The sequence below is a fragment of the Heterodontus francisci genome, chromosome 3 (assembly GCF_036365525.1).
Source record: "Heterodontus francisci isolate sHetFra1 chromosome 3, sHetFra1.hap1, whole genome shotgun sequence".
Classification (NCBI taxonomy): domain Eukaryota; kingdom Metazoa; phylum Chordata; class Chondrichthyes; order Heterodontiformes; family Heterodontidae; genus Heterodontus; species Heterodontus francisci.
In genome coordinates this window covers 125,555,564-125,571,238 of record NC_090373.1, presented here as the reverse complement: position 1 = coordinate 125,571,238, position 15,675 = coordinate 125,555,564, and the positions used below count along the sequence as shown (strand labels likewise).

General features: G+C 44.3%; 1 protein-coding gene across 6 annotated transcripts in view; it reads left to right on the top strand.

Annotated features, from left to right (window-relative positions):
• Positions 1-15,675, top strand: part of mms22l (MMS22-like, DNA repair protein) — a 176,928-nt gene that overhangs the window by 33,452 nt on the left and 127,801 nt on the right. For 5 of the 6 annotated variants that reach the window (XM_068025889.1, XM_068025917.1, XM_068025894.1 and 2 more), the window contains 3 exons: positions 2,197-2,310; positions 8,571-8,750; positions 11,687-11,749. In XM_068025889.1, the coding sequence (XP_067881990.1) occupies positions 2,197-2,310; positions 8,571-8,750; positions 11,687-11,749 (357 nt within the window). The remainder of the gene's footprint in view (positions 1-2,196; positions 2,311-8,570; positions 8,751-11,686; positions 11,750-15,675) is intronic. The other variant, XM_068025904.1, reaches the window with a different exon arrangement.

Below are 15,675 nucleotides of genomic sequence, written 5' to 3'. Positions count from 1 at the left end.
TCATTTTTTGGGATGTAGGCATTGCTGGCAAGGCTGACATCTGTTGCCTATCCCTAGATGCCTTTGAGAAGGTGGTGATGGACTTGCTTCTTGAACTGCTGCAGTCCATGTGGTGAAGGTACTCCCACAGCGCTATTAGGTAGGGAGTTCCAGGATTTTGACCCATTTTGTCACATTCCTCTTGGTTTGTTTATATTAGTGCACGTTTAGCAAATCTGAAATTCATCCGAAATGATCTTCACCAGCTTAATCATTCCATTTCCTGATGTAACTAATGTTATATGTACTAATACTGACAGTGGGAGGTCTGTATCAACCTATTATCAGTTAGCTAAGTAAACACTACTATTACATACACCAAAACAACCTCTGTATAAAAGTACTTAAGTAAGATTGATGTTGGGACCAATTTAGGATTAAAGGCCTGCTCGGGTCTGCAAATGAAACCCGACCCGAGACGAACAAAACCACATCCGACCTGAGCCCAACCTGGCCCGAGTCCTTTCATTTTTCCCCACGCCCGACCTGACCTGACCTGACTCAAGCCCGAATGCTGAACCTGGAAAAGCGACCCGACCCGAACCCAACACATGTCATTAGGTCCAGTTGGGTTTGGGTCGGGTAGCCATGCTTTACTTGGGATAGAGTATAATGCAAATTCTTAGTGGATTAATCCAATTGCTTGGTCCTTTCTAAATCCTGAATAAGCAAAGCAGTATTTGTTTTTCAAGTACATGTGGACAGCATCAGTAGTGCAGCATTTATGTTAGTGTTCCATTACCCCAATAAAGTCTTACAATATGTACTAAACATTAGGGGTTTGTATATTAATGGTTATGTTACTGGACTAGTAATCCAGAGGCCTGGAATAATGATACAGAAAAATGAGTTCAAATCTGAACCTAGCAGCTGGGGAAATTAAATTCATTCAATTAAATAATTTTGAAATAAAATAGCTGGTATCTGTAATGGTGACCATGCAACTATTGGATTGTTATTAAAAACCCATCTGTTCACTAATGTCCTTCAGGGAAGAAAATCTAGTGTCCTTTTTGGGTCTGACCTATATAAGACTCCAGCCCCACAACAATGTGGTTGACTCTTAACTGCCCTCAGAAAGGGCCTAGCAAGCCACTCAGTTATATCAAAGCCAGTATGATCTTCACCAAATGGACTACAGCAGTTCAAGAAAACAGCTCACCACCACCTCCTTACGGGCAATTATGGATGGGCAACAAATTCTGGCCTTGCCAGTGATGCTCACATCCTGTGAATGAACTTAAAAAAGAATATATGTTAAATTATATTAAAGAAACTTTTGAAAATGCCATATTTCCACATGAGTCATACAAGGTGGAAGTATTTCTTTGACGATAATGAAAGTCATGAATTTTAACCCATAATGGCAAGTTGTGCAATTGAATTCAATAAATTTGATGATTTTTGAGCTAGCACCATGAAACTCGACCATGAAAACTATTGGTTTATCTTAAAAATGCAACTGGTTAACTCATGTTCTTCATAGAAGCGAAGATGCCACCGATACCTGGTCTGGCCTAAACATGACTTTAGTTTACAAGTGGTTGACTCTTAATGTATTAGCAAGCCAGTCAGTTGTTCAGGACAGTATGGATTGGCAATATTTATGGCCTTGGCATCATCACCCACATTCCAAGAACAAATACAAAAAATACATACACAATATTAATCCAGTATGGAAAATAATGTAGCCACAAAATAATCCCACTGAGAGACTACAGTGAAAACAGGGCAGTTCTATGCGATCTTCCATGGTGGATTTGATGCTGAACCTGGATTGCTGTTTTAATATATGGCATGTTAAATTACTGTTTGTGATCTTCAGTCTTAAATTTTACCTTTCTTCTTTGGTAACAGTGCTTTAAGCAGCACTGTAATTTAACATACAATTTAGCTTTCTGTAAACCTGTTTCTTGATTGTTGCCATATTTGCCTTTTTGTGACGCATTCTTCTCTTATTTCATGCTTTTATTATGTTCATTTCAACCTGTCCACTTAATATTCTTGTCTGCCACAAATTATAATGAACATCAGTGTATGAGAGTAAGAGGAAACTATTTTAAAGCACTATTTTGTATTCAAATTGATTCTGTTTGTCTCTGGTTCTACTTTGTTTCGTGAAGAGCAACAGTTTTCTCTTTCTGTCTTGCCTTTTAGGTGAGACCGTCTGAAGTACTCACCACTTGCCATTACCAATGCAGCTGTATCAAGGAATTATGGGTACTGCTCATCCATCTACTGGATCACAGAAAAAAGGCTTCTCGAACTGAGGTAATTTGATTGGCAGTTTTCTTTATTGACCCCAGAAATGATTTAATTATACAAACTTTTAATTGCCTGTGACCGCAAATTAAACTTTCCAATGTCTGAAATTCATGGGCTGGATTTTGATCCCAGCCTGATGTCGGGTTCCGTGGCGGAGAACGGAGCGGCCGCCTCTTAACCTGACACCGGGATTGCTGGGCCCAATCTTCCTGGTGGCGGGTAGGCTCCATGGCGACAACTCCCCAACACTGCGACAGGACCCGAGTTAGCATATTTAAATTACATATTTGCATGAATTAAAATGCAAACCGCAGCGATGTTACCTTCAGTTCCCGATCTTCAATGCGACGAACAGCACTCACGACCCTTCACTTTCCTGTCCAGGGAAAGCTGGCGACACCGAAGTGGGGAAGGGTGAACTCTGCACTCTGATCGGTGAGGGAAGGGGTGAACTCTGCACTTTGTTGGGTGAGGGAAGGGGTGAACTCTGCACTCTGTTGGGTGAGGAAAGGGGTGAACTCTGCACTCTGATGGGTGAGAGAAGGGGTGAACTCTGAACTCTGATGGGTGAGGGAAGGGGTGAACTCTGCACTCTGATGGGTGAGGAGAAGGGGTGAACTCTGCACTCTGATGGGTGAGGAGAAGGGGTGAACTCTGCACTCTGATGGGTGAGGGAAGGGGTGAACTCTGCACTCTGATGGGTGAGGGAAGGGGTGAACTCTGAAGAGTGAGGGAAGCGGTAAACTCTGAACTCTGATGGGTGAGGGAAGGGGTGAACTCTGCACTCTGATGGGTGAAGGAAAGGCTGAACTCTGCACTCTAATGGGTGAGGAAAAGGGTGAACTCTGCACTCTGATGGGTGAGAGAAGGGGTGAACTCTGCACTCTGATGGGTGAGAGAAGGGGTGAACTCTGCACTGATGGGTGAGGGAAGAGATGAACTCTGAACTCTGATGGGTGAAGGAAATGGTGAACTCTGAACTCTGTTGGGTGAGGGAAGGGGTGAACTCTGCACTCTGATGGGTGAGGGAAAGGCTGAACTCTGCACTCTAATGGGTGAGGAAAAGGGTGAACTCTGCAGTCTGATGGGTGAGAGAAGGGGTGAACTCGGCACTCTGATGGGTGAGAGAAGGGGTGAACTCTGCACTCTGATGGGTGAGGGAAGAGATGAACTCTGATGGGTGAGGGAAAGGGTGAACTCTGCACTTTGATGGGTGAGGGAGGGGCTGAACTCTGCACTCTGGGTGAGAGAAGGGGTGAACTCTGCACTCTGATGGGTGAGAGAAGGGGTGAACTCTGCACTCTGATGGGTGAGGGAAGGGGTGAACTCTGCACTCTGATGGGTGAGATAAGGGGTGAACTCTGCATTCTGATGGGTGAGGGAAGGGGTGAACTCTGCACTCTGATGGGTGAGGGAAGGGGTGAACTCTGCACTCTGATGGGTGAGAGAAGGGGTGAACTCTGCACTCTGATGGGTGAGAGAAGGGGTGAACTCTGCACTCTGATGGGTGAGGGAAGAGATGAACTCTGATGGGTGAGGGAAAGGGTGAACTCTGCACTTTGATGGGTGAGGGAGGGGCTGAACTCTGCACTCTGGGTGAGAGAAGGGGTGAACTCTGCACTCTGATGGGTGAGAGAAGGGGTGAACTCTGCACTCTGATGGGTGAGGGAAGGGGTGAACTCTGCACTCTGTTGGGTGGGGAAAGGGGTGAACTCTGAACTCTGTTGGGTGAGGAAAGGGGTGAACTCTGCACTCTGATGGGTGAGGGAGGGGCTGAACTCTGCACTCTGATGGGTGAGAGAAGGGGTGAACTCTGCACTCTGATGGGTGAGGGAGGGGCTGAACTCTGCACTCTGATGGGTGAGAGAAGGGGTGAACTCTGCACTCTGATGGGTGAGAGAAAGGGTGAACTCTGCACTCTGATGGGTGAGGGAAGGGGTGAACTCTGCACTCTGATGGGTGAGGGAAGGGGTGAACTCTGCACTCTGTTGGGTGAGGAAAGGGGTGAACTCTGCACTCTGTTGGGTGAGAGAAGGGGTGAACTCTGAACTCTGATGGGTGAGAGAAGGGGTGAACTCTGCACTCTGATGGGTGAGGGAGAGGCTGAACTCTGCACTCTGATGGGTGAGGGAAGGGGTGAACTCTGCACTCTGTTGGGTGAGGAAAGGGGTGAACTCTGCACTCTGTTGGGTGAGAGAAGGGGTGAACTCTGAACTCTGATGGGTGAGAGAAGGGGTGAACTCTGCACTCTGATGGGTGAGGGAGAGGCTGAACTCTGCACTCTGATGGGTGAGAGAAGGGGTGAACTCTGCACTCTGATGGGTTGGTGGGGGGTGGTGTGAACTCTGCGTTATGCTGTGCTGTTTGCAGGATTGGCAGCCTTTTAAAAATGGCACCAGCACCTGCTTCCTAAACAGGTGATGCCGTGAACGGTGTCGCCAAGACTGACCCTACAATGCGATTGGCGGGGGGCGGGGGTGGGGTCCGCTACGGTCAATATGTAAACTGGTGCCCGCTGCGCGGTTCCCTTGGGGGCAGCCACCACGTTCCGCACCCCTCGCCATTCCCGGTGGCATGACGACAAAATCGAGCCCCTTGTTTCTGATTGAGTGTGTGTGTAAAATATATATTAATGGATTTTGTGATGTTGCTCATTAAGTTAGATGATGTGCTGTTTTATGATGACAAGAGCACTGTTCTATTTAATGTACAATATATTATGCTGTTGCTGAGGTGAAGCTGTATTTCTACCATCATAAAATCTAATTGCTATTAAGTAAACATTGTTTGAGTTCATTCTGAGCCTAATTGTTACTTTAGCTGCAGGACAAATGTAATTTTTGGATGTAATTGGTAAAATTGATCTGGAAAAAAACTATTCTGAATCCAGTATTTTTTTCCCTTTGTATATTCCAAATTAGTCCTTGTTTTCTTTATTTTTAAATGATGTAGAAATTTGCATAGGAGTCTTGAAGTCTGAGGGCAGGAAATGGAAAAGGGTGTTGAACAGGAAATGCATGAGAGTTATACTGTTTATTCAAATAGATACATATCTTAATAATTGTGAATAGCAATAACTTCCTGTAACACTTCTCTTTTAACTTTACTACTATGCCTATTTTGTTTTAAAGCATTGTGTTATCGACTCGCTGTGAGCAATGCTATGGGTGATTTGCTGTTATAATCATAAAGTTTAGCTGTTGCGTAAATTAACTCGAATTGTCTTTTTTGGAGAAAGGGGGGTTAGAGTGAAGGATGGAGAGAGAGACACACACAGACTGATCTTGATTGAAGGGGTAGTATAAGGATTAAAGCATATTATATTGATACTTGTAATGCAGTATTTCATTTATTAGTTATTTTGAAAGTGTTTAGTCAAGTGGGTTAATGAGGAAGCAAAATATTGAATTTCGAGGTGTAATATATGCAAGCCATACTCAATCCATTTTTTTTAGTTTAAATTATGTTGCAGCATCATTACAGTTCACATCATGGTTTGACACATGGCTTTGCTGAACAGCATGACACCTGCCACAGGCAAATGCAAGTATGTTAGACAGATTAATCCCATTTTCTGCAAGGACCTTTACACCTGTACATGATAGCACAAGATCATTACGGATGAGGCAGGCCATTCAGCGTTTGTAAGTTTATTCATCCAGAAAGACCTTGACCATATACATTGCAGTATCTAATTGTTAATTAAATGATTCCAGGGTTCTTGTCTCCACTACTCTGTCTGGAAGTCCATTCCACACTTTGGCATGAAGAAGAACTTCTTGATATCAGTCTGAAATTTATTTTTTTACTAGATTGAATTTTTGCCCTCTTCTCCTACCCTCACAAGTAGAGACTATTCTATCACACTCCTGACTTGTGCCTTATAGATGGTGATGAGGCTTTGGGAAGTAAGGACATGAGTTGCAGAATACCTAGCCTCTGATCTACTTTAGTCGTCACAATATTTAGGTGGTTGGTCCGGTTATGTTTCTGGTCATTGGTGACCCCCAGGATGGTGGGAGGTTTCAATGATAGTAATACCAGTGATTGTCAAGGGGAGATGGTTAGATCCTCTCGTGTTGGACGTGGTCATTGCTTGGGACTTCTGTGCCGTAAATGTTACTTGCCGTTTATCAGCCCAAGCTGATGTTGTCCAGATCTTATTGCATGCGGGCACAAACTGTTTCATTATCTGAGTGGAATTTATTTATTTTTATTTATTTAGAGATACAGCACTGAAACAGGCCCTTCGGCCCACCGAGTCTGTGCTGACCAACAACCGCCCATTTTATACTAATCCTACATTAATCCCATATTCCCTACCACATCCCCACCATTCTCCCACCACCTACCTACACTAGGGGCAATTTACAATGGCCAATTTACCTATCAGCCTGCAAGTCTTTGGCTGTGGGAGGAAACCGGAGCACCTGGTGGAAACCCACACAGACACAGGGAGAACTTGCAAACTCCGCACAGGCAATACCCAGATCTGAACCTGGGTTGCTAACCACTGCACCATTCTGCTTCCCTATGGAGCACTATGCTCAGCCATTTCTTGATTATCACATGGAATGAATTGAATTGGCTGAAGTCTGGCATTTGTGATCCACCTCACCAAAATACCCTTGGTGTTGTGGGATTTAATACCCAACTACTCAATTCCCTTCCAACTAAGCATGGCACTTGCTTGTACACCTTGGGCTGGATTGTATGTGGCCGCCGCCGTACATGGCGGCGACCGTAAAAGATGGCCTGCATGCACGGCGTTCACTCCACGGAGCCACCGCGATCTTAAAAACAGCGGCTCATTGACATGCCTAGGGCGGCCGCCCGCCTCACCACACCCCACCACCACCCCCCCCCCTCCCCCCTGCCCCACCGAAGGGAGAACAAGCAGAAGACATGCATTTTAGTTCATTTTAGTTACTCAAGCATAGAACGAGGTTAGATCTCGGGTTTTTCTTTGCACAGAGAATCGTTCAACTTTGAAATAAGTTGCCAGCTGATGCAGTGGGTGCAAATTCACTGCAAACTTTCAAAAGTTTTCTTGATTGATGAGATCTTGGAGGAGGCTGATAATGCTGGATTCAATATGTTAGGTGGGTAGCACACCACTTAGGCGCTTATCTCCTGAAACTCGTCTTCGGGAGGTTGGAAAGGCATTTCTCAGAATTATATTTTCCCTTGAACTGGCCTAATTCTTAAAAAAAACCAGATTTTTGCCCTTGCCAGATGGTTGTTCAAGCAGCTGCTTGCTGGTGGGTGGGGAACACTCGGGTTTGGGGAGGGTGTTTCGTTGCAAGGCGGCTGGCTCAGACAGACTTGATTAATCACCTGGCTGTTCTGTTCACAACTCCCAACGTAGTGAACTGCCCTTCAAGTTTGTGATTAATATCTCAAGTGTTGCATTGAGTTTTCATTTATGGCATGCGTAGATATCCTACAGTACAAACTGGATTTGATTTTAGATTTAGAGATACAGCACTGAAACAGGCCCTTCGGCCCACCGAGTCTGTGACGACCATTAACCACCCAATTATACTAATCCTACACTAATCCCATATTCCTACCACATCCTCACCTGTCCCTGTATTCCTCTACCACCTACCTATACTAGGGGCAATTTATAATGGCCAATTTACCTATCAACCTGCAAGTCTTTTGGCTGTGGGAGGAAACCGGAGCACCCGGAGGAAACCCACGCAGACACAGGGAGAACTTGCAAACTCCACACAGGCAGTACCCAGAATTGAACCCGGGTCGCTGGAGCTGTGAGGCTGCGGTGCTAACCACTGCGCCACTGTGCCCCCCACATCTGGCAGTCCTACGTCTGGCAGTTAATGCAATGGAAGAGATGTCCTGCCATTCTGTGTGTTTTTGTCTTTGTTACTAACAATAAATGAACTAAACTACCCTCAACAGCATTCTTCACAACATGACTTCTTTGCTGAAATGCAATTCAGATATCTCAATGTTGTTTTCAACAGTGATGAGAAAAAGTTAACTCAACGATATAAAATTAGCTTGGAGTATCTTCCAGCGGCAAAATCAATCTTGGGATTAAGTTGGTGTTGATAACTGCATTACTGCCATGGTGTAGTTAACTGCATTGCTCTTTACTCCATAGTCTCAATCAATAATGATGACTCTTCTGGTTTTGGTATTGCATTAGTATTGTATTTTTTACTGAGCCAAGTTTCACTTTCTGCAGTTACTGTCTTGGAAGCTAGTAGATGATGAATAATTATTTTTGTATATTGTAGGATTTCTGGAGCTGCTTGAACAATCACCTCAGAAATCTGCTGCAAGAGGCTGCTGGTGTGGAAGGAGTCCGTCTTTGTGATGCAACTCACTGTAAGGATCCCCAGGGCTTCAGTTGGTGGCTGGTTACCCACCTTGCAATTCTTTACATGTTCGATAGGAATGGAACTGCTCAGGAGAAGGTACAGTGTGAAGATGTGAATCGTGTAGTTTTTTTTAAATTTTAGATTTCAATTAATTTTTTTCCTTGATCTGTTGTAACTACTTTTGCTAGGATGTCCAGTTAAGTCAAGCTAAACACATAGAATATCCTTATATTGGCTGCTTTGGATACAAAATACTGTGGCTCTGTGTTAGAGGAGAACTAACTTGTCCTCGATCAGTGGAGATCTGCAAGTAATCCTTAGCATCTGCATACAACAACAGTGGAGAGTTGAATATTCAAATCGAATTTTTACAGGACAAAGAGACCCGTATCATTGCTCTGGGAGGGAGGTGAAAGGACGAGAGCAGAAGTGCAGGAAATAGGCGGTGGAGCCTTCTTTTGAATATTTAAATAAATTTAAATGCACGCAAAAGCATTTACCTTGTCCCAATGGCCGTCCCACGCCAATATTCTGGCCGGTGGCTAGAACTCTCGCGCCTTTGGATCTCCAATCGGAGATCCGAGGCGTAACACTGGTGAGGAGGAGTGATGTTCTCAGGGCAGTGGCGCGGGGAAAACTGTTTTTATTAGTTGCGGGAATGGTGGGATGTGGTTGAGGGTCAAAGGTAATTAAGTTCGGAACCTGAAAAAAAACTTTTACATATTTATTACTCATTGGGGGTGTGAGACAGGGAATTGAAAATGTGAATAAATGTATATCTTCATTTTTAAGCATTCTGTCACTTTAAAACCTTTAATGAGACGGAAGGGTCTGAAGCCCTTTAAAAATGACGCTGCTGCCTGCGCAGTGGTGCCGGATGCCCTTGCCGGGGACAAAGCAGCCGCCCCTTCTACATCACCGCCGCGAACCATCAACATTCAGCCCAATCTGTTGGTGATTCAGAATAAGAGTAATTTACTTACATTGTATCTGCATTTTTGTTTCTCACTTAAGTGAATTCTCAGTTGTTCAGCTTGTAGGAATATTGTATTCCATACAACAAAACCCTACACATGTCACCGCGATCCTCTTCAGTTTTCCTGCAGTCCAGTAACACACGTATCCTTCTGTATCTGTTGTTCTCTTCCACTTCCAAAGCAAATGAGTAGTTCTGTTAAATCTTTGTTTACTGAGGAAGCTGTTTTCAACTTCAATCAAATGTCAGTGTTTTTCTATCTGTTCAGTAGAATTCAAATACTCCTGCAAGTCCAAATTAACTTGTACCCAGGCCATCATGCAGTCATATGCGATATTCATTCCAGATTTATAAATTTTTGTATGTGACAGATCTTTACATGTGATCCTTGTGTTTTGATTGAAACCTGTTGTGTAGTGGCACATATAACTCTGGGATGGTGTCACAATATTGAAAATATAGGTAGCATCACAGTTATGCAACACAGTAGATGCAGATCAAAATTGGGTAATCTGTGCAAATGCCTTATGCATAAATGGACTTTTATCCATTTGTTCCTGTCAAATGAACATAATGAAGAGAACATATTGTATACCCAGGAGAGTAACATGTTCCATGATTGAAAGGAGAGTTGTTCAAATAATGAATTCCCAATCTCAGGAATGGCACCAAAGCTTAGAAGGCCTTTCTCCAAGGGAGAGGCGCCCCTTCACCCCCAAACTTACATCCTTGTGCCCAGTAGCAGTGCTGCAGTGGCTCATCACCCTGGCCAGAGAACAGTGGATGGCACAGGAACCTGGCAGAGGGGTTTGGTAGGAATGTATCACTGCTGAGTTGGCAGCAGCATATCCTGAAATTGCCAAGAACTAATGTTGTCTACAAGAAATGCACATTCAATAATTAACACCGTCCTATTAGTCTAAAAAAAAGTCTGACTTCAGAAGAATAACCTTTACTGCACCAATATAAATTTGTCCATTTCCCACACCAAGGGGCTGCATTTTACATGTCCGCCACAGTAAACTATGGCGGTTCACCTGCACGGACTGCATGTCGCAGAGCCGCAGCAGCTCATTTAAATGACCGGGGCCAACCTCTCTCTTCTCCCCCCCCCCCCCGATGACGTGGAGAGGGCGGGCAGTCTGTCCCGGCAATACAGGCTGCTGACGCCATTTTTAAAGGGCTTCAAGTCCTTCCATTTAATTTAAATATTTAAAGACAGAGGTGAGGAAAAATTTTACAAACATTTAATTAGCCCCTCTCTCCCCCCCCCCCCCCCCCCAACAACCATGCACTGCATTACTTGCCCTCTTTGTCCCTCCCCCAAAACACTTCCCCTGCCCACCTGACCTTCCCCACTCCCCACAAAGTTCATAAACTTTTAACTTCACCCTTCCCACCATCCCGTACACCAGTCAGATTAGATTAACCCCACTACCCCCCACTCCCACACTGAAAACTTACCTGCTTGCCCCTCCCAACAAGTGTTCCGCCTCGGATCCCCAGACAGGGAACTGAAGGCACAGGAGTGCCGTCCACTGGCACCAATATTGCACCGGATTTGACGGCAGGAGCAGGTAAGTAATCAATTCATTTATTTTAATAAATTAACAAATTTTGCTTCCATCGCAGAACGGTAGGGGGGCTGCCATGAGGCCTCGCTGCAGCCGGCAATATCAGGCCGGGCCTTCCTGGCATCGAGGCCCATGACGGGCCTCTGCCGGAGGCATTTTCCGGCCCCTCCGCCAGGACCCCTGTCATCGGGGGGGGAGGCCTGTAAAATTCAGTACCAAGCCTTATAATCTCTCTCAGATTGCAAATTGGTACCACATTTAGTAATAAGTTGAGATTCACTTAGCAATGTTGGATCCTCACAACCAGTGAGGAGAGTGGAAATTTTCATGTCATGAGTCAGATTGGATTCAGATCCACAATCCAGAGTAGAAAAGACCGTCTCCTTTACCCACTGTACTACCTGGTTGATATGCTAATAAAGTGCTTGATTTCACATTTCCTGAACATGCTAAGGTATTTTAATGTATGTTGTGCAATACAGAAAGAAATTGAAAGTAATTGGAGATTTACAGAAGAGCTTTTGAAACTATCTTCGAATATTCAGGTACGTACAGAATATTCATTTTATAAAGTCTACATATTATCGACATGAATTTCCTTGGGTGTTCTCTAATTTTTTTGCCATAACTTTGGGGAAGATTGGTGGAAACTCCAATTACTATGTGCATCCTTTTTTTCCACTGACGTTAAGGTGGCCAACTGGGAGAACCCCGGAGAAAATTCTCATTATGTGTATCTTGTTTACTATGTGGATATTTTGATTCAATCAGATGTGTGCAGATCTCTGTAGAGTCATTGTGGCACAGAAGGAGGCCATTCGGCCCATCGCGTGTATGCCAGCTCTCTGTAGAGCAATCCTGTCAGTCCCATTCCTCTGCTCTGTTCCCATAGCCCTGCAAGTTTATTTCCCTCCAGTGCATATTTAATTTCCTTTTGAAATCATTGATCATCTTCGCTTCCACCACACTTGTAGGTGGCAAGTTCCAGGTCATTACCACTCGCTGCTGTCACGATCCCGTTAGGGACCGTTAACTTTTAAAAAGAGAAAGTTGCATTCCTAGTTATTACTGAAAGAATTATGCCACAAGATTTCACGTTATTAACAAAAGACTTTACTGTACTACTGTATAAGAGTTAAAAAGAGAAAAACACGACTAACTGAACACTACAATTTGAAATCACATACTTTAAACTTAAAATCTTAACAGAACATGAAGACGTATACATTAAACTCTAAATCTTAACAGAACACTCCTGTTTGACTGTTACTTCCACTCCAAGAGTTCCCCTTTACATTACAGGGTCTTTGAAGTTTGTTCACTTCTCCTGGAACCAATCCAAAGGGTACCACAGCTCTTAGGAATTCACTTTGATTTTCCTTAATTTCCCCGCTATCTTCAGTGGTATCAGATCTCCTGGGGATTTTCCCTCGAGCTTCGACGAGGAAAACCCTCCAGTTCTCCTTCAACACCTCACAAATCTGGATTTCCCCAGCTTGAGCACGGGCCTGCCTCAAAACAGAAACCCCTGGTTCCTGATGGCCTCTTTGCTCCTGAACACAGCTGCTTTCAAAGCCAACAGATTTCTCTGTAGCCAACAGCCTGTCTGTTCAACAGCTTCCCAAAAGCCAACCTACTTTTCCAAAAGCCAACTACTTGTCCGTCAGCAGGCACACAAATCAAAACACCAACACGCACCCTCTGCATCATCTATCTCTATAGCACAGTGGTTCTTGTTGGATGTCCCAGATAGCAAAAGAAACAAATTATTTCCATCTCCAAATCTTTTCTTTGTTCTGGGAAATCATATGAATATATTAAACCCCTGATTGAGGTAGCTGCAGACACACTGGGCTGGATTTTACCAGCCCCTTGACGTTGTAGATCGTGGCGGGGAGGCCTGTAAAATTCTTGCGGGGCCGTCATTTAACTATTAAAATTAAGTTAAATTAATGCAAATTGCCTTCCCTGCTCCCGGCGGCCATCCCACGCCGATTTTACGGTCGTCGGCTGCAACACGCGCGCCTTCGGAACTCCAAATGGCGCCAGCGACTGCGTGGTGGCGCTGGACGCCGTTGCCAGGGACGCGACGGCCGCTCCCTTTAAGTCATTGGAGGCTGCCGCTCCACCCCCTCCATTTAAGTGAGCCCTGGTGCGTAATATCGCAGGGCTCTGCAGCAGTGCTTCTCTGTTGGAAGGCTGGTGAATACAAGGCATGCTGCTGCGGAGCGCAGTGCGCTGATAAAATTCAGCGCACTGACTCCATCAAGAAGTTGATAGAGGTTCCCATTGTTTAGGGTCTTCACACTTCCCATTATGATCTTACTAAATAAAAGTGGACCACCCTTTGATTTGTAAACACCCTAGGTTTGTTTGCCAGCTTCTCAAACCAGGTGTTTTAATTTGGCTTGCATTAAAAATAATTCAGTTCCTACATTAAAAGTTCTAAAATATTAATACAAACCATGAACCAGGTGATTATAACACTGCATAAAAAAAGTTCTTCTGCCCCCCCACCCCCCCCCCCCCCCCCCCACCACCATATCTCTAGCCCAAAACTTGAAATATGTGTCCCATGGTCCTTGGAACATAGGCTGATGGGAACAGCTTTTCATTGTCTACCTTATTTAAACTTGTATACCTCGATCAGATCTCCCCTCAATCTCCTTTGCTTGAAGGAGAACAGCCCCAGCTTCTCCAACCTAACCTTGTAGATGAATTCGCTCATCCCTGGAACCATTCTGGTAAATCTCTCAAGGACTTTCACATCCTTTCTAAAGTGTGGTTATCAGAACAGAATGCAACAGCAAAACACTGAGGAAGAGGCCTGTGACTTGACCTGACTCAGCCACCAGCTAATATACTGGTACTGCACATACCTTGGAGACTAGAATAGAGTTGGGATCAGCGCATGGTGAGTCATCCAGGCACGAGTGGACTGCAACCAGGCCAAAGATAAAGGATGGTTCATTTGCCTGCTCACTGGCGAGTGAGGTTGCAGATGAGTTCTGCTGCAGAGGACTCATGACAACCTCGAAGGGGCGGCATGCAAGAATCCGCAGTTCAACATGCACTCTGAGATGCTGGGTATATTGGTTGGCCTGTTGTTACTGTCAAGGAGTATGGAGGAGCCCAGCTTTAACTTGGCAGAGCACATCGTAAAGAGCTTCCCCTCTCCGCGGCCTCCACTCTATCTCGCTGTCATCCTGCAGATCCAGAGGCACTGCCACTGCTGCCCCCATACCTGATGCTGCCTTTGTGGGGACAGGTCACCAAATCCTCTGCCCTCCTGTGAGAATGCAGCAACATTCTTTGGCAAATTCAGGAACTCACCACAACACTCCAAAAACACTCTAGAGTACTTCCAGACACTTTGCGATAGCAGAAGTTCTTAAAAATTACTGTTCAAAAATGCTGTTTGAAAATTATGTCTTTGAGACTGAGGAAAGTTTTCAGGGTGATGTAGGTAAACCTGCAATGGCAGTTTTCCAAATGTTTTTCCACGAATCGATCTTAAGTTTATTTTAGTCTCCATTCTCTAATCTCAAAGAGCTGACATGGCTTCTGGAGGGTAAGGAGTGCGTACGCACCAGGGAGAGGCATCCAGTTTGGATGGACCAGCTGGTCTTTCCTCTCTGCTGTTTTCATATGTCCCTCAGATAGAAAAAATTCCGGTCACTATCCTTGTTAATGTTGGAGTGCAGACCTTTCTTCCCTATTGTATTTTAAACGGGAAAATATTATTCCTTTTAACCGTTATCCTAAAACCTATATATGAAACCTAATAATGGAGTTCATCTTCCATGATGCTTCAGTATAGTACTGAGGGAGTGTGGCATTGTTGGAGGTGCAATTTTTCAGGTGAGATGTTGCATCCTTTCAGGTGAACATACAGATTCCATGGCATGATTCAAAGAACAGGAATTCTCCCAGTTTGCTAGCCAATATTTATCTGTCAACCAACATCACTAAAAACGATTAGTAATTTATCACATTGCTCTTTGTGGGGCTTTGCTCTGCATAAATTGACTGTTTCCCGACATTGCAACAGTCACTTTCTTTCAGAAGCACTTGGGGATGCCCTGAGGTGTAAAAGTCATATAAATGCAAGTTTATTTGTTCATATTTACAAAGACAATTTAAAATGGAAATTGAGGGCTTCTGTATCTCTGACTAGTTCTGGGGCTATTGGTTTTCCATCTAGGGAGTGTAAGATAATGCTTTATATTCAAATATGGTTTAACCACAATTCATTGACATAGGAAATTACAGGCAAGTCTCTATTTTGACACTGTTACAATGCTGGTTGCAGTACAGACACTATTTTCTAAATTGCTCTCCTTTAAAAATGAAAGTTTTAATTAAGGCAGTATGTTCATCTTGCTGAGGGTATTAGTATGACTTCATTGAAGTAGAATGCAATTCTGTCAACTTGGGTATTGTGTGAACTCAAATGTGAAATACAGGACGA